General features: G+C 41.6%; 1 protein-coding gene across 2 annotated transcripts; it reads right to left on the bottom strand.

Moving 5' to 3' along the window:
- Nucleotides 1–4,538: 4,538 nt before the first annotated feature.
- On the bottom strand, nt 4,539–20,909 carry LOC128509878 (uncharacterized). 2 transcript variants are annotated; one of them, XM_053481749.1, is made up of 5 exons: nt 20,855–20,909; nt 10,945–11,007; nt 10,203–10,505; nt 7,450–7,737; nt 4,539–5,336 (listed from the first exon to the last, which is right to left on the bottom strand). In XM_053481749.1, exons 2-5 carry the CDS (start codon nt 11,003–11,005, stop codon nt 5,122–5,124), a joined length of 867 nt encoding a protein of 288 aa, XP_053337724.1. In that variant the 5' UTR covers nt 11,006–11,007; nt 20,855–20,909; the 3' UTR covers nt 4,539–5,121. The 2 variants fall into 2 exon arrangements, with proteins under 2 accessions (XP_053337724.1, XP_053337723.1); XM_053481748.1 differs by having other exon boundaries at nt 10,945–11,035; nt 20,855–20,884.
- Nucleotides 20,910–21,259: the final 350 nt, after the last annotated feature.

Raw genomic sequence — 21,259 nt, 5'->3', positions numbered from 1 at the left:
TTCTGTAAAAACGTTGATGTTCACATAAGGTCACATAAGGCCATAAGGCTCACATAAGGCCATGTCCCTGTCCGCCTGAGGTGGAATATAAATGGTGCTGATCATAACCGATGTAAATTCCTAAGATAAGATAACAAGAAGATAACAAGGAGAACATCTGATTGACAGTAGTTCCAGGTTGGGTATGCAGGAGCTGTTGTTCACCATTAAACACAAGCCACCTCCCCCTGACTTCCCGTGGAAGTAAGGGGCCTATCTAGCACAAGTATTGGGCCTAGAGAATGCCATGATATTGCAGCCCAAACCATCACTGATCCACCCCCATGCTTCACTCTGGGCATGCAACAGTCTGGGTGGTATGCTTCTTTGGGGCTTTTCCACACCGTACCTTTCCTGGATGTGAGAAGGACAGTGTTGGACTCATCAGAGAACAATACATGTTTCACATTGTCCACAGCAAAAAATGTTTGCTGCTGGCACCCTTGAAACTGACGTTTGGAATTGGCACGAGTGACCAAAGGTTTGGCTATAGCAGCCTGGCCATGTACATTGACCCTGTGGAGCTCCCGATGAACAGTTTTGGTGGAAAAAGGAGAGTTGAGGTGTACATTTAATGCTTCAGTGATTCGGGCAGCTGTGGTTTTATGTTTTTTGGATACAATCGAGGTTAGCACCTGGACATCCCTTTTAGACAGCTTCCTCTTGTGTCCACGGTTACTCCTGTTGGATGTGGTTCGTCCCTATTGGTGGAATGCTGACGTTACCCTGGATACTGTGGCTCTTGATACATCACAACAACTTGCTGTCTTGGTCACAGATGCACCAGCGAGATGCTCGCCAACAATTTGTCCTCTTTTAAACTCTGATATGTCATCCATAAGGTTGTGTGCATTGCAATATTTTAAGCAAAACTGTGTTATTACTCAAACCTTCACACTCTGCTCTTACTGGTGGAATGTGTAATCAATGAAGATTGGCCACCAGACTGGTCAAATTTAGCCATGAACCCCCCAACACTAAATTGGCCATTGGTTTCATTGTCCAACCCCTGTATGTATGTGTGACTGTTTCATATATGTGTATGCAAGTGTTTCATGTGTGTAAATTAGTGAAGTTTGATTAAAGCCCTATAAGGCGCCTCATATGAAACACTGACATCAGGCCTGGACTGGCTATGGTTACAGTATGTTCGCTCCGCATCTCCCCAGAGCGACAAAGCATTTAAACAGGCATGCTAGGAGAAAAAGTGGCCAGGTGGTCCAGAAAGGAAAAGGGCACGCAAGAAGAAAGCACTTCAAGAAGAAACAGCAAAATGTTGTAAAATTTCAGACTTATTTCAGACTTCCAGTGCAGTCAGTTTAGTCTGTAAATGACTGTAGCTTTTTCTGTGAAAGATTTTTCACTGAAATGAAAGTGAATATTTGGTCTAGCGCCATAATATCATCACGTAGAATACTATATGCTAAAAGACATGAATATTATTTATTGTAAAGTTACATGAGTATTTTATCAGACACAAAATATCAAATTTTTTAATAAAGATATAAAGGGAGCAAGGAGACATGAGCCTTATGTTGAATACAAAACTGAGTCATTAATTATTCACTGATTTTTTTAAAAGTATTTTGTCATAATATAGTCATTATTGTTCTAATTTTTACCTTTTAGAAGTTTATGTCTGCTCATTTATGAGGTTTACAACTTTTTCCCCTTTTATGTATTTTCAAATTTAGGTGCAGACAGTGGGCCTAGCACTCGCTCTGGTGCAGTGATCACACATCAGATTCAGCCAGGGACTGAGACAGGGAGAAGGGTAATGAGACTAAACAAATTGTTGTAAAATATTGGATGAAATTTATTGTTTTGCTGATTTGGGTATTTAAGATATCTTTGCAGAAAGAGTGTTGTATAAAGTTACCCAACAGCAACATGAAAAACTGGTGGAGAGACAAAACACATGAAAGCTGTAACTGTATATCAGGGTTATTCCACCAAATACTCTTAATGTTACTCAGCCAAAGCATTAACACAATTTGTTTCCAAATTATTAGCATTTTGTTTTATTTGAGTTATTAAAGCTCCGCAAATACTGCTTGATCTTGGCATGATGTCATTTGACTTGAACGCCCGCTTATATGTGTATGTAAGGTTCAAGTCAAACCAGGACTAAGTGCTTCCTTAATTTTTTTTAACAGTATATATACAGATATATTAGAGGGAAGCAATAAGCCTGTCTGTGGTTTCTAAATTTATTTGTGTGCATATGATGGCCTGGGTTAATATGCGATTCCCCGGCCTAAAATGTTGTCCTAGTTCAGCCCTGACACACACAATCCCTCTCTTGTGTGGATCTTGGAAAGGGGAGCAGTGTGTGCTGAGAGCTTCACCCTGAACGAGGCTGTTTGTGCTGCTTTTATACGAACTAGCACAGTTTGTTTTTAAAATTTCACTACGGTCGTCTGAGTAAAGGCTTTTATTTACTTTTTTGTTAACCTTGGACTTTCTTGTTTTTTTCTGTTTGACTTTTGTGCTCCCTAACTAGAAGTGACTTTATTACAAATATTTGAATTTCCACACACTGGACATCAGCACATTTATTTATTTTTCAGAAAGTAAAAGTAAATAAGTGCTGTACTATTGGGTGGTAGTGTAACTAAATTCCTTCAGACTTTTTCATATGACTCTATTTTTATTTATATTAATTTTTTATTTATTCTCTATGATGAAAGACAGAAACAGAGTCACTGATTAAGCCCTGTGTCTTTGTTAGGTTTTTGAATAAGACAGTGTGAAGTGTGCTTGTGATGTCTTGAGAACACACACTGTGCTTTTCCACAGTCTGTTGCTGTCCCGAGTTGCTAACTCATTTTAACTCCTCTGAGAGGCCCTGTATATAAGCTGCCTTAAGTGTGTTTAATTCCACTTTGTGGTCATCCACTGGATGACTCCCTTGACTGCGTCCCAGGCATTTGTGTGTTCATGCACAACATCCCGAGAGGTGTCTCTATGTCATGCTATGTGAGGTTGTGTAGCTGGGCAGAGGCAAAAACACAAAGAATTCCTCCTGAAATGTAATTACCTGTGGCGTCTGAGATGGAGAGAGGTCTTTTTTAAGCAACTTGGGGATGGAGAACATCCTGAGCTACAGAAAAGCTGTTTCCAGATCAGTGTATCTCTCCACTCACAGAAGATAACAAAAATACTCCTAGATTCTTATTAAATACTGTAGCGAAATTAACCAGGAATAAGACCACCACAGAAACATGCACACTAATGACATGGAATAGTGAGGACTTCATCATTATTTTTTGAACGACAAACATTAAATTTTAATCTGTAAATAATTCTAGTAAAATTATACCATATATGCAGTTAAAATGTTTTACTGCTCTGCAATAGAATAAACTTAGAATAATTTAACACAATTTTTCAGCAAAATCATCAACTTGTGGACTAGACCTCGTACCTACATGTTTATTTAAACAGTAAATATAAAAAATAACTGAACTCAAACTGTTCACCTCGCATGTCTATGAACCTAAACCTTTCGGACTAGCATTTATTCAACCCCTAATTAGGAAACCTGTCCAGAGGATAAACAGAGTCATTTTCCCAGACGGGAGTCGATAACCGGGAGTCCAGCAGTCAGAGCAAACAAATCCAGAAACGTCAGCACCAGTCCAAAGAGCATGCAGGGTCGTATACATTAGTCTGGTAATAGCAAAGGTACCGGGGAGAAGACGAGAGAGAAATCCGAGGAACAGGCAGGGTCGAGAACGGGAATAGGGAATACAGAAAAACCCTGGGCAAAGGACATCGCGAGGCACACGAGCAAGATACTGTGGCCCTGAGTGCTTCTCTCAGAGTGTTTATAAAGCCCAGAGATAACTGAATGACCAGGTCCAGGTGTGCGTGAGCGATAGGTGAGCGTGCAGGGAGATAAATCCGGAGTGGATGTGGGGCCTGGAGGTGCAGGGTTGATCTGGCTAGCTCATGACACAAAGTGGACTTAATGTTAACTAAAATATATTTTCTGTCATATAACTGCATGTTTGACCTTAGAGCACACAGTTATAGCTATATATATAGTTATATATGTAGTTATATATGGTTTCACTCAAATGATGATGGTTTCCTTTGGAGTCTGGTCAAAAGTGCTATATGAATAAAAATTACTTTAAATTTAATTTGATTTTACATAATGAGAAAGAAAAGCAGGACATCCGCCCCCGCCGCCCCCAAACACACACACACACACACACGCACACAAATGGTTGTCTATCATTCCAGATTTACATACTGATTGACTGATTTGAATTGGCTATAAAAGAGATTGCTTTTTAGAAGTATTTTTAATTAAATCCTGTACCAGCAGACTTCAATGTTAAATTTTGTTTTCCTTCACAAAAAAGTGTAAAATGTTGCATCATAACTAAAGTAAGAGCTCAAACCATCCAAATGTGTGTGTGAACTTCTTAATGTTCAGGGCCAGGGTTAGAGATTAGTCTAAATCCAAGAACTCAGATTGAGCAATTTGAGTTTATTGGTTTTGTAGAACACTGATCATTTACAGAAGTCATTCTGACTGATTTCCTTCTAATGTAACACTCGTCACTTATTGGCCAGAGGGGAGGAGTCAGCCTTTACTGCTACGCTGCTAAATGCTAAGGGGAGGAGTCAGCCTTTACTGCTAAACCAGATGAGCTGATTGTCTCTGTGGAACTTCAGCACTTCTCAGAACCTGGACAAACGGCTCCTCACGTGTTCCTGACTGCTGCAGTGCGACCCCCAGTCTGATCTAACCAAGGGTGGGGTGATGAGGTCTGACTCCGCCCCCTTCTCACCTCACATTACACACAGAAATTACCAAAGAAATAATAAACAATACACACACAGACACACACTTACACACGTTATTACATACACAATACAGTTCTGTTAGTCTCACACACAATAACATAAAGATCAAAGATTATTATGTAAACTATTATAAAACTATTACACAACTGCTTACAATGTTTATATAATGTAACATAATGAAGAGAATCAGAGTTAATGTTTCTATAATGTAATGAAGAGAATAAGACTAAATGTGTGTGTGTGTGTGTGTGTATCCTGTTATCAGATCCCCATGTATTTCTTCAGTTCATTCTTTTTATCTTTACAGCACTGCTCTAACTCCCCCAAAAATGTCACCATGTTCTGCACCTGTGTGATGTTCTCCACTCTACCACTGGCCTGCTGCATGCAGTTGTTCTGCTCCTCTTTGTTTGTGCGGCACCAGGTGTCGATACGCTGCAGACAGGATTTTACACCACTGTACACACTGTACTCTGCTAAAAATCAGAAGAAAGACAGTACAGGTGCATTAAAACTTTCACATGGGAATGAGTTCTCAGGGGACAATTACATGCTGGGTTTATGAAAATACTAAAGATGTAGTATGTATTACATAAGGGTTCACATCGATTCTCTAGTACATTATTGGTGTGAAAGTATTTATGTGAAATTCATGAGCTTTTAGTAGCAGCAGATCCACTGGGTCGGGATATATGAGTGTTGTTTACCAGTGATATTCTCAACCTTAAATCTGTTTAAAGATATAAAATATAAAACGAGTCTGATACGGAGCGGTATGTGTGTTTCTTAAAAGATAAAAATGGGTAAGTTAGAAGCTAATGGTTAACAACTTCAGCTCTTAGTTGTGTTTGAACTTTTGTATCACTAAATATAGATGATGTCACTGTGAATAAAACTCCTTAAATTGGTGGCCAATGAAAACATTTTTTGTTTTGTTTATCATAAAAAAGCAGATGAGAAATGTTTTGTAACTTTCTGAACACAAGTGGGGAAAAAAGGAGATGTTTTTCCCAGCTATTTCCAGTTTCTGCATTCTGATTGGATAGAGAAATGCACATCCACAAAGAGGTGTGTGAGGAAACTGCGCGTTGGGAAAAGGAGTGAAACATAATTTAAAAAATCAGGACAGGACGCAGGATCTGAGTCGTATTTCAGCTGAAACATTAAACACACACATTTTAAGAAATATAACCTGTTTAAAAAAAGAGTACTATCTGGTTTTAAAGGAACTTGTCCTGATCTGATTGATGAATAAAATGTTAAATCATTCATAAAAACAGCAACTTCTACTGCATGAAAAGAGCTATATCTGGAAAAATATAGGTATGAGAAATCAGAGATAATCTTTATGTTGTCCAGATGTATGAGACAGGGTGCTTGGAAAGGTAGCATGCAAAAGTCAATTTTGTGAAACGGCTAGATACCTCATGTATCGTTTCAATAAATAAATATTTTATTTGTACAGAAATATTTTCTTACTTATCTTACCCAGCTAAATTGTATTTTCTACTGTATTTCTTTTTTTATTCATATTTATTTCTTATAAATAAGCTTTTATTTTTAAGGTCACTGGCAGTCGTGTAAGCATTTCACTGTATATCATACTGTGTTTTTAAGTTAAGCCTTTATTCATTAAACATACATTACTGCACAGTGAAATTCTTTATTCTTCACATATCCCAGCTTCTTGTTAGTAGGCAGGGGTCAGAGCGCAGGGTCAGACATTTTTACGGCGCCCCTGGAGCAGACAGGGTTAAGGGCCTCGCTCAAGGGCCCAACAGCGGCAACCTTTGAATTATTTAACAGTTTGTCCAAATTATACGATGTTGTTTAAAAATTCTTTGTTTACATTTAGGCATTTGGCAGACGCTCTTATACAGAGTGACTTACATTTTTATCTCATTACACATCTAAGCAGTTGAGGGTTAAGGGCCGCGCTCAAGGGCCCAACAGTGGCAACTTGATGGTTGTGGGGTTTGAACCTGGGATCTCCGAACCGTAGTCCAATACCTTAACCACTGAGCTACCCCTGGTCCCCTTTCCTACGCCTTGTCTCCTACACATGTATATGTGTATGTATTAAAACTGCTGTTAGAGTTCCTCTAGAGAGAAGGTTCTAGATCTGATCTCTGTAGATGTTCAGGGTGGAGTTCTCCTGTTAGAGTTCCTCTAGAGAGAAGGTTCTAGATCTGAGCTCTGTAGATGTTCAGGGTGGAGTTCTCCTGTTAGAGTTCCTCTAGAGAGAAGGTTCTAGATCTGAGCTCTGTAGATGTTCAGGGTGGAGTTCTCCTGTTAGAGTTCCTCTAGAGAGAAGGTTCTAGATCTGAGCTCTGTAGATGTTCACAGGTTAAGGAGCTGCTTATCAATAAAAAGCTGAACCTGAGCTGGTAAATGTGACTCTGAATGCTCTGAGTGCTGCCTAATCACTTCAACACCACACACACACTCATGCAAACTGCTGTGTAATGTTTTAAGAAGGCTGAACACCAGAGTGTGTGAATTATAGAGTTCACTCAACTGACCACAGTACAGAACGTTTCCCATAATCCCCTGTTTAACCCCTTCATTACACACCACACTGAGACGTACCTGACACAGAGACGGCGTACACACGGATGTCTTCTTTAAAGTTCAGGTTCCTGATGATGTAAGTTCCACTCTCACTTCTCTCCATGTGTCTCAGTGTGAGCTCTGGGTAACTGAGTGATGTTCTGGGTGTGTATTCAGATTTACACTGTAGTGAGCGTTGAGTCACGTTACAGATCTGTACATCATCAGCTGAGTCTCTGCTTCTATAAATCACCTCCACTGGCTCTGGTACGGACACATCCAGCTTCAGATCTTCACCAGTCTTCACCTGAACTGCTGAGAACACGGCTGAGGAGAAAAAACATTCAGCTGGATTTATTCAGTCACAACTAAAGTCCAAAGGTTACATCAGCGTTTATGTGGAGAAAGTTCCTGGTGTTCAGAGTCGGGTTACACAGCTGCTTCAGTGGAGTTACTGAGATCCACGTTCAGGTTATTACAATCACCTCTGTAGAGTTCACATCTCCAGACATCAGGAACACTAAATCTGCACTGAAGAATGAAGGAGGGTGTTCCCCTTTATACACTCACTCACTGCCTACTTTATTAGGTACACATGTACACCTGCCCCTTCATACCAGCAGCACAATTTATTAACTCATGCAGGTGAAGAGCTTCAGTTAAAGTTCACATCAGACATCAGAATGGAACAAACAGTCTTAAAAACAGTCTTATCTCTGTGACTGTAACTGTGGCCTGGTTGTTGTTGTTCCAGATGGGCTTTTGAAGTATTTTAGAAACTGCTGATCTCCTGCTGGGATTTTCATACACACACACACACACACACACACACACACACACACACACACCAGTCCATAGAGTTTACACAGGATGGTGTACAGATGGAAAAACACATGATACCAGAGTCCTTTACATGAAGTTTAGGAAACTCTTTGACCCTACAGTGTCTTCTGTCTCAGCACTCCCCGGTGAAGGTCTGATTTATGGTCTCCTGTCTCTGCACAGGACTGCTGCAGCTCTGTTACACTAACTGTTGGAAACTTTATTACCCCCCTGTCAACACACTTCTCTCCTGGTAATTTTGGTTCTTATAGACCCTGGCATGTGCCTTTACAATCTCAGTCCAATCAAGTCCAATGGAACAAGTCGACTCCATCTGAGTTTTAGACATATGTCAAAGATAAAGCAAACAAGAGTCTGAATGCGGTTGTAAATAAAAGATTTCAGGTTCTGATTAAACAAAAAAAAACTTTTTAAAATGTTTATATTAAGGCCCCCGAGTGGCGCAGTGTTAAAGTGCCCCTATTGTGCAATTTTAAAGGTTGCTAATATTGCTTAATGAGTCTCTTAAAACAGGTTTACATAAAACACTTTAGTTTTCTCCAAAAATAGATTTAATTTTACCCCATTTCTAAATGATTCGTAAACGACTCGTGTAAAGCAGTTGGAAGATTCAGTCTGTCTAAACCCCGCCTCTCCGTGAGCCCTCACTGCTGTGATTGGTCAGATGGGCCGGTGATTTATGATTGGTCTACTGCTACAGCGTGTGTCGGAAAATGAAACACCCATGACCATAACTGAACGACGGCTCTGGAGACCCCTTAGTACATAGAAAAGATGGCGTCGGTTTTACTGTATCAATTCAAACCGGAGTCTGACGATGAAACGGTTAAAGTGGCACATCGACAAGATTTTTTGTGGTAAGTGTCATATGTTAATGTAGATGCATGGGCGCTCATGATGTGCATATGTGTGTGTGATGCATTTTTCCCCTCGGGGCTTGCTGTAAAAGGGCGAGGGGCATGCACCCTTCACGAGTGTTAGGTTCAGTTTTGGTAAATGGTGGAGAAAACTGTTCAAAAGGATTTCGTGGCTCTCGTTTTTTATTGTTTTTTTATATTTTTTTATAAGTGTTTAAGCGAACCCGGCATGAATGCTCGGTCACATTAACAAAAGTGTGGTTGTTCGCGACGTAGAACGTGGGTGGACATTATGCAAATATGTTACGGAGTGACGTGGATTCGTAACAGAGAAAAAGTTTATTTGCTAACGACTCGTTTAGGCGAATGTGAGCTGACTCTTTTTTTTAATAGACAAAAACTTCATTTATCGTGCAATGTCAGCACCACAGATAGTGCAGATAGTTTATGTTCACATACAGCTACATGACACACTGCATAATAGGGGCACTTTAAAGTGCTCACCCTATAATCTGGGGATCACTGGTTTGATCCCTGGTGATGCTGTAGCCTCTTGCAGCCGATGGCCTAGAGAGAGCAACATTGGCTCTCAGCAGGGAGGGATGGGAGGCACTTAGTGCTTTCACATTAATCATGGCTCTACGGCCAGTCAGGGGGGTAAAAAAATCTAGAAAAATATAATAATAGAAAAAAGTTTTATATTTTAAATCTAACATTATGAACGATTAAGTTTAAATTAATATGTGAAAATGGCAGACATTTAAAAATTAAATCCACAAAACAATTAAGTGAGCAGCTCACTTAAAACATAATGCAAAAACATGGTCTTAAGTTCAGGGTCAGAAAAGAGTGTAACTGAGACACGACCCTGTTTTAGATAAACTCCGCCCCAGTGTGTGTAACTCCCAGGTAAGTTGTGAACAGCCCTTAAGTTTGTGTGTGTGTGTGTGTGTGTGTGTGTGTGTGTGTGTGTGTGTGTGTGTGTGTGTGTGTGTGTATGTGTGTGTGATTAAACCCTAACTGTGTCCTTAACTCTGAATGTGACCCCAATAATTGAGAGTGAAGGATTTATCAAGAAATAAACACACTTACTGAAGATTCTGAGGTTCACAGTAATGACATCTGAGTAATCACACTCACACGTGTACGTCTTCCTCATACTGTAATCAGGTTTAGTGATGGTGAGAGAGAGATCTCCCTTCTTAAACTGATCATAAGACATTTCATATCCCTCCTTCACTGATGTACATGATGTCTGATCACACTGAGCGAAGACGTCGTCTCTATTACTGTCCAAACTCCATGTGGCCCGACCAGAACACTGAGCTTCACATGGGAGAGTCACAGGACGATGAAGAGTCGCATAAATAGGAAAGACAGCAGCTGATCCAGGATCTGAAAGAGAGAATAAACACTTTATATCAAGAACAAAACTATAAAGATGATTTTTATCCTTAAATGTAAAATAAAGTGAGAGTCCTGCACTCTTCTCCAGTGTGGGTATTAATCTGACTGCTGCAGGTGTGAAGGGAACACACACTCAGAGAGAACTCAGGGCTGTGTCCCAAACCCTATCAAGTGTGACAGGGCTAATGACACGGTGCAGTGAGATTTAAGGAGACAGTGAGCAGTGTTGAATGTTTTGCTGACTGTCTGATCCCTACCCTAAGGACACGTCACTCCTGACTGAGACCTGAATCACTGTAACATACACACACTTCAACCCATCTCATCCACCCACAAACACCTGATGCCATCTTTCACACTCTGTCCTCTCACTTACCAGTGGTGAGTGTGAGTGTGTATAGTGTAGAGTGTGTAGAGTGAGACTTACCAGTGTTGAGTGTGAGTGTGAGTAAGAACAGGACACAGTGATGGACGCTGCAGGACTGCATGTCTGAGGAGACACAACACCACCATCAGCACTGCACAGGTGGAGAATAAAGCACTGGGTTTTCAGCAGGGACGACACATCACATCATTAATACATAATGTAAGGATGAGGTTGGACACGGTTCTTCTTCATGTGTGTAAGTGCAAGTTTTCCATTAGAGCTACAAGTGTTACAGAATCTTAGAGAAAGAGAGAGAGACAGAGAGAGAGAGAGAGAGAGAGAGAGAGAGAGAGACAGACAGAGAGAGACCGGGAGAGAGGTTTGAGGTTTTAAACTCACTTTATTGTTACAAAATTAAAAGAGACTAATTTTACCAAATATATTTAAATGTACATATACAGTGGAACCTTGGATTAAGAGCATAATTCGTTCCGGAAGTGGGCTCGTATTCCAAAACACTCGTAAACGAAAAAAAGTGTACAAACCACTTTATTGATTGAATCACACAGTTTGCAGAACTTTAAACACTTCTCATGTGGTTAGACACAACTAGCAAATCGGAATCAGTCTTTGTGCAAAACTGTAAACACATTGTCATTGACAAGGCACATGTAGCATTGTGGTGCACTTCAACTCAGAATGGCACAACACAGCCCCAAAAGTGAAACACAAGCAACACACTGTTGTCATCGGTAACACACAAGCACTCAAAATGTAACACACCTGTTTCAAATCAGTAATGTGTTGCACCTAATCAATAATCAGGATATAAAGCCGTGTCAAAGCCAAATGGCATGTGTGATTATCACAATGGAGGGCAGGAGAGAAGGAGGAAGTGGAAGTGGACAAGGACGAGGAGGAGGAGGAGGAGGAGGAGGAGGAAGAGACAGAGGAGGAAACAGAGCAGGAAGAAACAGAGGAGACAGAGGAGGAGGAGACAGAGGAGGAGGAGGAGACAGAGGAGGAGGAGGAAGAGACAGAGGAGGAGGAAGAAAAAGAAGAAGAGCCATCATTTCCAATGAAATTAGAGCACCAATCATACACCATGTTCTGGTTCATGGAATGAGGATGAGGGAAGCAGGACTACGTGTTCAACCAAGTATAAGCAGGTTCTCTGTGGCCTCCACTGTCAGGACATTTAGAAAAGAGAACAGGTAAGTGTACCATCATTTGTGGTCCCTCAAACTTACAGTACAGTATGTACAGTTGTGGAACAACTCAGTAAATTACTGTAACATATCTCTAAAAATTGGCCCTTTTCTAGCAGTATTACAGTAAAACTAATAGTAGTACTAAAAATAATAGTATTTTATGTATTGTACATATTTGGTGAGATTTCAATGCATTAGGCCTGTCAGTACAATTCTAACAAGAGGTTCTATTAGCTAGAAATGAAAGACTGCCACATGCCGGTGGAAGGAGGGGTATGTTCTCACAACAGCAGGAGACCATTATTGTCAATATGGTTCTTCAAAATAATCTCATTCGTCTGCGTGAAATACAACAGCTAGTTGAGGAAAAGAAGGTGAACTTTGAAGGAATCAACAGTGTGAGTCTCCACAATTGACCGTCTCCTGAAACGCGACCTGATTAGTCTCAAACAAGCCTACAGAGTAGCATTTGAGAGAAATTCTATAAGGGTAAAAGAGCTACGATATGTACAAGTAAGTGATCATGTCCAGAGATTACACAGTCTATTGAGTTACTCTACATCTTTACTGTGTTGAATGTAATGCAGCACATGTATGTAGAGGCATGAAGCCTGGAATGCCATGTAATTTACGTTACTTCAAAAATACATTTTTGTTCTTTTCTATAGAGAATGTTTCAACTGGATTCCATGGAGAGGCCTCATGAGTGCATCTTCTTGGATGAAGCTGGCTTCAATCTCACCAAGAGGAGACGGAGAGGCCGTAACATTATTGGTCAACGTGCCATTGTGGAGTTGCCAGGGCAGCGTAGTGGCAACGTGACCATATGTGCTGCCATCAGCAGCTACAGGGTTATTCACCGCCATGTGACTTTAGGGCCTTACAACACTGCCCAGCTTCTAACGTTTCTGTATGCTCTACAGGAAGCATTACTGAGACGTGAAGAGAGAGAAAATAACCCACGTTTTATAAATGTGTGCCTCCCACCATACTCGCCCTTCCTTAATCCCATTAAAGAATTTTTTTCGGCATGGAGGTGGAAGGTCTATGACAGAAATCCTTATGCACAGGAAAATCTCATTCAGTCAATGGATGCAGCATGTGACGACATTGGAGTGGAAGCGACTCAAGGTTGGTTTCGGCATGCTAAAGGATTCCTCCCCCCGTTGTTTAGCAAGGGACAGGATTGCCTGTGACGTTGATGAGATCCTGTGGCCTGACCATGAGGCATGATGCTGAGGCAGAATGATTCCAGGACATTGCTTGCTATCGATCTGCTGCATTTTTTGTTTGTGACTACATTTATATGTGTGCAGGATTGTGCAAATACTTCATAATAAATAAATTTTTCCCCTGCTCTGCCCTGAGTGCAGTGTTTTGCATTTCTCTCTGTAGTGTGTAATGACTGCTGTGTAGTGTTTATGCATTAGCTGGATGTGTGTGTTATCTGAAAACAGTGTTTGGTTTTGGGTAAAGATAACATGATTCTGAATCAATTGTTTGATATAGCAAGACAAGTCAAAGGTTTTGACAGTGTAGCTTAAGTTTGGTGATTTGTGTTTAAGGTTTTGAGAAAGTGAGAGAAACATTCAAAAAAATGTGTTTTAGAAATTCAGAAATACTGTAATACAAAATATAAAGTAAAAATAAAACAAATTAACCTGCACTTTACCTAAAAAGGTAAAAATAAATCCTGACAGATAAGTGTTTTCGTTTGTGCATGCAGGCGCTGTGTGTGTGTGTGTGTGTAATGTGCGTGCACACACACATAAAACGGGCCAGCTCCTTCGTTATTGCCTTATCCTTTATGAAGGGAGGCACGTTGGAGATCACCACCCTCACTGCGGGGACAGACAGAGGGGTGACTTTAACCGCAGCTCCTCTCACACATATTCCGCTCGGTGTCAGTGCACTCGCGAGGTCGACACTGGTTACAAAAACCACCACGGCTTTATTTATCCGGGTGGCAGAGTAGATGTTCTCGCACCTGACCTGCTCCCCCGTCCTCCAGCACAGACCTGACGCCATGCCGGAGAGACAGAGTCTCCACACCGGCCTCAGAGGCCATGGTGCCTGCTCGCTCTCTCTCTCACTTTAAACTTTTATTTAAACTAAAACATTTACTGATTAAAGAAAATAAAAAATAAAAATGAAATAGGCAGTTTCCAGGGAACTTGGCAGGATGCCAAACAGTCTTTCGCGCGCTCCCTCACACCTAGCACATGCGCAGAGAGAGAGCGAGAAAGAAAGAGATAGGGAGAGAAAGAGAGAGAGAGAGAGACAGGGGGACAGAGAGAGAGAGAGAGAGAGAGACAGGGAGAGAGAGAGGGACAGCGAGAGAGAGAGACAAATAGAGAGAGAGACGGCGAGAGAGACGGATAGAGAGAGAGAGAGACAGATAGAGAGAAAGAGAGACTTTTTTTGACTTTTTACGATCCTTTATTTTACAAATTTTGTTGTATAAAAATAGAATGAGGATAGATTGATTAAAAATGAGTAAGTAAATAGATAAATAAATAAATAAATAAATATATAAGACATTTTTTAGACATTGTAATTATTCTCTTAAACATACATAGTTATTGTGTTTGTTTTTTTCTTTTGTGTTCTTTTTTAAGTTTGGTGTAAAAATTAGTTCATTATCTTCTACTGAGCACAGGGTCTCTCCACAACACCATATTGTTTTAAACATGTCCATGTCTTTCATGTTTTTGTAGAAATTGAAATCGATTAAAATTCTTGATTTAATAAGTCTGGAGAAGATCTTTTGGGGGTCACAGTCTGTGCTTTGTGCCAACTTATTTTTTCTGCTTATATATATTGCCATTTTGGCTTGGCCAATGGTAAAATTAATAAGCTGGCATTTAAAACTCTTTCTCCGGACATATTTAAAACCAAGAATAAAAAACTGGTGACTAAAATCTACATGCAGTGGTAAAAAAATGCGTTTTAAAAGGTTAAACAAGGGCGACAATCTGGAACAATGTATAAAAGCATGAAAAACAGTTTCTCTCTGTGAACAAAAGGGGCATTCTTGTGTTATTTCTGGATTTAAAATAGAGATAAAAGAGTTCACAGAGACAATTCCATGTAAAATCCTCCATTGGAGGTCAGCAAACTTTTTGGTTAATGGTGGTTTATACAGTGCTCTCCACTCTGGTTTAATATCATTATTAAAACCCAGTTCAGTGCGCCATGGGGTGTCCACCCTCCCATTCAATTTTTTCTTGTTTAAAACCTTCACACAAGCTTTGTACAGAACCTTACCAGACACTGTCTCAAAGTTCATCTCGTCCTCACCCTTGTGCTCCAGGAGGGGGCCGCCGTATCCCTCTAGGTCTGGAGTTATGATCAGCTGTGGAAAGGGTTCCTCTTCTGTAGAGCTTGTCTCGTTTCTTGTATATTCCATCAGCTGAACTCGTTCCTCCGACGTTAGGGTGGTTCTCCATCGATGCAGGAGTTGGTTGGCGACCCGTTGAGACCGGAGTCCCATGTGTGCTGCCAAGTCCTCTGCCTAAGACAGGTCTGTTCCAGTAATGTTTACCAGCTGCCGGAGTGTCACGATCCCTGCGGAGACCAGGGTCTTGGATAGTGCTGGGGTGGTTTCACTAGAGATGTCTAGATGTCCTCCACAGACTAGGGGCTCCTCCAGCAGCCAGTGTAAGGTTCTGTTTCCTTTTGCTTGTTTTTTAAAAAAGTTCCAAATTTTAAAAAGTCTTTGATAAAAAACTGGTAATCCAGTCGTGTCCAGTGCTGTGGGGTCCATTAAAAACAGAGATCTGTCCAGTCCGAGTCCTCCCACCGTGCGTAGGAGTGTGAAGGCTGCTGCTCTCCATCCTTCGTCACTGGCACCGGTGAGGAGTCTCTGGATGAACTGCAGACGGAAGGCTGCAGTTCTGCTGGCTAGCTGCACCAGGCCCTGACCTCCTTCCTCTTTAGGCAGGTGAAGCAGGCTTTGTGGTATCCAATGCAGTTTGTCCCAGAAGAAATCTACCAGTAGGGCCTGTATGCTCGCTAGCAGGTTTGGTGGTGGGTCCATACATGCCAGTTTATGCCACAGGGACGATGCTGCTAGGTTGTTGATGACCAGCACTCGTCCTCTGTAAGACATTTTTGGGACCAACCACTTCCATCTGTTCAGTCTGCCTTTTATGCCTTCAACAATACCCTCCCAGTTTTTGTTTAAAAACTCAGCACTACCCAAGTAGACACCCAAGTATTTAAAACCGCTCTTTTTCCACATTAAACCCCCTGGTAGTGTGGGCTGTTCGCCTCCCCATTCTCCTACTAAAATAGCTTCGCTTTTGTTCCAGTTGATTTTAGCCGATGATAAAATCTTAAAATCTTCTAAAACGTCAGTTAAAAAAGTCACATCCATCTGTGTGTTCACCATTACAGCTAGATCATCGGCATAAGCTGAAAGACAGGTTAAAATATTAAAATGAGGTATATTAAAACCAGAAAGCTGATCTCTCAGTTTGCATAAAAGAGGTTCTATTGCCAAGGAATATAGCATGCCTGATAGAGAGCAGCCCTGTCTAATGCCTCTGTGTACTTTAAAAGGAACACATAAACCACCATTAACCTTCAGTACACTCTCAATGTCACTATACAATGTTTTGATCATGGCTGTGAAACCTGGGTTGAACCCAAAGCTTTCCAGCACCTTCCACAAATATTCGTGTTCAACCCGGTCAAAAGCCTTTTCCTGGTCCAGCAAAATAAGACCAGTCTTTAAATCCAAAAGTCTAGAGACATCCAAAATATCACGAATTAAATGTATGTTATCAAAGATAGACCTACCAGGCACGCAGTACGTCTGGTCGTGATGAATGATCTGCTCCAGTACCTTTGTCAGTCTTGAGGCTAATGCTTTCGAGAGTAGTTTGTAGTCAGTGCACAGCAGTGATACCGGGCGCCAGTTTCCCAGGTGCGTCAGGTCTCCCTTTTTTGGCAGTAAGGTCAGGACAGCCCTCCTGCAGCTCACCGGGAGCTTTCCTCCTTTCACGCTGTCCTGCAACACCTCTACTACATCCTGTCCTATTACTGACCAAAAAGTTTTGTAGAACTCTGCAGGGAGACCGTCTATACCTGGCGCCCGCCCGTTCTTCAGACCTTGGAGAGCCTCCTGAATCTCTGCCAGCGTCAGTTCTGTTGCCATGTCTGTGGCCGTTTGTTCTGACAATTTGGGCAGATTTTTTAAAAAGGTCTCCTCCACTGCATGTGCTTCTGACCACTCACTACTATACAGCTTTGAGTAGAAGCTGTTTGTCTGCTTGCGAATTTCAGTGGGCTCTGATACGAGATCCCCTGATTCTGATCGCACAGCATGTATGATTCTTTTCTGTCCATTTTTTTGTTCTAGACCAAAAAAGAACTTGGAAGGAGCATCCATTTCCGTAGCATGTTTAAAACGTGAGCGGACCAGCGCCCCCTGTGCTGCAGTGCCCAGCAGGTCGTTCATTACGGCTTTTTTGTTTTTGAGGCTTTCAATATTTCCTCGATCTCCTGTGGTCTCCAAACTCTGGAGCTCCACTATTTCGGTCTCTAGAGCTCTCATTGATCTAACAATGTCTTTTGTGACATTAAGAGTGTACTGTTGACAAAAAACTTTTGTTTGTGCTTTAGCTAAGTCCCACCATTGCTGTAGAGAGCTAAAATCAGCTTTTTGTGATTTAAGACTGGTCCATAAATAAGTAAAAGACTCAATAAAATTGGCATCTTCTAAAAGTACAGTATTAAAATGCCAGTAGGCACTCTTAGGTTTTAGGTTTTTCCTACTGACTATGCACTGCACCATGCTATGGTCGGAGATGCCTACTGGGGTAATAAAACATTTCGTAAAATAAGACAGTTGATGTTTAAAACAATAAAATCTATCGAGTCTAGCCAGAGAGAGTGTGTTATCTACGGAGTGGGCCCAGGTGTACTGTCTTTGTTTTGTGTTTAAGTTTCTCCATATATCACTTAAGTCCTGGGCCTCCATCATCTCCCACATGCGTTTACGGGAGGCCATGTGAGGTTCTTTATGGTTTCTGTCCAGATTGTCGGTTGTGCAGTTAAAATCCCCACCCAGAATTAAAATATCAGCAGAGTTACAGTCATTAATGACGCTGTTTAGTTTGTCTAAAAACATCATCCTCTCTACTGCCTTGGTGGGAGTGTACACACAAATAAAAACAAAAACTTCATTCTCATAAAAAGTTCTCACTTTTAAAAGCCTCCCATTTAAAAATTCTTCTACTGTATAAGAGTTCGGTATAAAATTGCGAGCAAAGAGCAGTGCGACTCCAGCACACAGTGGTGTGTTGTGGCTCAGAATTGCGAGCCCGTCCCACTCTTTTGACCAGTCCGCAGAGTTTTTGGAGTCGCTGTGTGTCTCCTGCAGTAGAGCCACATCAATGTGTTTCTGTTTTAATAGTTCGTAAAGTTTTGCTCTTTTTTCATATGTTCTTGCCCCATTAATATTTAAGCTCGCAATGTTTATTCCATTCATTAAAAGGTGTATAGATAAAAAAACAGTCTTATTTATAAGAAAGAAAACATACCAGTGTCCAGCGGAGAGGAAAAATCACTCTAAGAAGTCCTCCTCAGCGAGTTCTTTATTTATTTTAGTGATCCATTTCTTTATCCTGAATATTTCCCGGTCGATAAAAGCTTTGTGTTTTTTGTAATATTTGACGTCGTGAATGAACTGTCTCTTGTTTGGGAAGTGTTCTTCCAGTTTGATTTTTGAGCCTCCTTTTGTCTTTTCTAAGAAGCTGTGTATGGACTCCTCGCTGTAAACCACTGGCATTCTTTCTTCCTCAGGAGTGAGAATCAGCACAGAGTCCGATATGTAGCCGTCACTGTCTGATTCTGTTTCGGTGTCTTTTTTGGGGAGCTTTTTTCCTCCTCTCTTGTGGTCTTTTTTCCTTTTGGGTGTCTTGAAGAGGGGCTCCTCTTCCATCTCTATGTCCGCCTCGTCCCCCTGTGACAGTGCAGTGGCTGCTGCTTCCAGTTGGCGGCTCTTCGCCCTTGTACCCATCGCCGAGAGGACGGGTGACTCCAGCGCTGCACCGGAGCCCTCTGAGACCTTATCATTTGTGTTCGGCCTCGCCGGTGCCGGTTGGGTCACGTTGGGTTCCCCTCGGTCCGGTTTAGTCGAGCATGTTGCTTTTGGTGTCGATGTTGTTTCAGCTGACTCTTGGATTGCAGGCTGGGCTTGGGATTCATTTACTTTGGGCTCTGGTTCGGCAGCATTTCTGGGTCCCTCGGCGGGCGGCCGAGCCGTGGTCGCGGGGGGAACGGCCACGGCTGGCACGGTGATGTCTTGACCCGGTCGCACAGGAGCATCAGGATCATTCTGTCTTTCAGGACAGGCACGGACAAGATGTCCCATTGCACCACATTTAAAACATTTTATATCGGTGTCTGAGGAGGCGAATATGTTATAATCAAAGTTTTCAACTCTGAATTTAAAAATGACGTTTAGCTCTTCAACACCCTCTTTAAAAATCATAAAAACAACTCTCCTGAAAGATACCAGGTGTTTTATCAGAGGGGATTTACAGCCAAGGGGGATTTTCTTTATAGGGGAGACCAGGCGTCCGTATCTGGACAGTTCTGCTGCTATCACACTGTCAGATATAAAAGGGGGGACATTAGACAGGACTACTTTCTTAGCTGGGGAGCTGAGGGGAGAGACCAGTATGTGCTCGTTATTAACACTGATTCCGTTTTGGACAATTTTAATCGCTTTATCTACACTATTAACAAACACAACAACAGCACTGTTCATTCGGGAAGCAGAGACGATGTTCTCATGTCCCACCACATCACCAACCGCTAACACACACTCCTCTAAACTCGCCGCGCACACCACGCGCACACACACCACGCGCACACCGTGCCGGCGAGTCAAACTCTCATACCGCTGTGTGTCCGGAGCCGCCATGCTCCAGCAACACACACACACACACACTCACTCACTCACTCACACACACACACTCACTCACACACACACACTCACTCACTCACTCACACACACACACTCACTCACACACACACACTCACTCACTCACTCACTCACACACACACACTCACTCACACACACACACTTACACACACACAAAAAAAGTATATAAAGCCAAAAGATGTAATAAATGGCGAAAGAAAAAATGCACAAAAAAGAAAATTGGCAAAAAGCCAATCGCTCTCGCGCGCTCTACACGCCAAACTCGCTTCCCTGCCACACCGCGCATGCGCAGAGAGACAGAGAGAGAGAGAGAGAGAGAGAGAGAGAGACAGGGAGAGAGAGAGAGACAAATAGAGAGAGAGAGAGACGGCGAGAGAGACGGATAGAGAGAGAGAGAGAGAGAGAGACAGATAGAGAGAGAGAGAGAGAGAGAGAGACTGCTGAGGAGAGCGTTATTAAAAGAGGAAATGTGAACAGGAACTAATATATGTTGCTGCAGAGTTTTAATATTTTAAAAATAAGATGGAATATGATTATATACAGATATATAGCTCTTAATAATCAGTACATTAGTAGATGAAATGACGGTGCTGTAGTGTGAGAGGAATAACACAGTTCAGACTCGCTGTCGGAGGAAAACTACTCACACTGTTAGAGAATTATTCCCCTCTAACACTGTGCTGTCAAGTCTGTTTATCTGTATTTTATCATTTACACACTTTACTGTCTCAGTCTCCACTGTGTGTGTGTGTGTGTGTGTGTGTGTGTGTGTGTATAAGAGAGATATTTGTAATAAACTCACCAGGAGAGCGTCTTCACTCCACTTCTTCTCTCTCAGTAACGATGTGTGTTTGAGCTTCCTATGGATCATCACTACACCCATATATAGTGTTATACACACACACACACACACACACACACACACACTGACCCTGACACACTACAGAATGCTGATGTAACATAATTATGACCCCAGTATTGTCTCACTCTGTGTCTCTTTAATTCAATTCAATTCAATTTTATTTATATAGCGCTTTTAACAATGCTCACTGTCTCAGCTTCATAAAATGAAAAGAGAATTTTCATGAATTAAAAGAATAAGGAGTTCTATATAATCTCGACCCAACACTAACGCACATCATGTGATCATGTTGGTAACCACAAAATAGTAACTTTAGTTGTTGTTGAAAGTTAAACATTTTGTGTG

Source organism: Clarias gariepinus, chromosome 21, assembly GCF_024256425.1.
Source record: "Clarias gariepinus isolate MV-2021 ecotype Netherlands chromosome 21, CGAR_prim_01v2, whole genome shotgun sequence".
Classification (NCBI taxonomy): Eukaryota; Metazoa; Chordata; class Actinopteri; order Siluriformes; family Clariidae; genus Clarias; species Clarias gariepinus.
The sequence above is the reverse complement of the archived record's forward strand: the minus strand, read 5'-3'. Positions and strand labels throughout refer to the sequence as shown.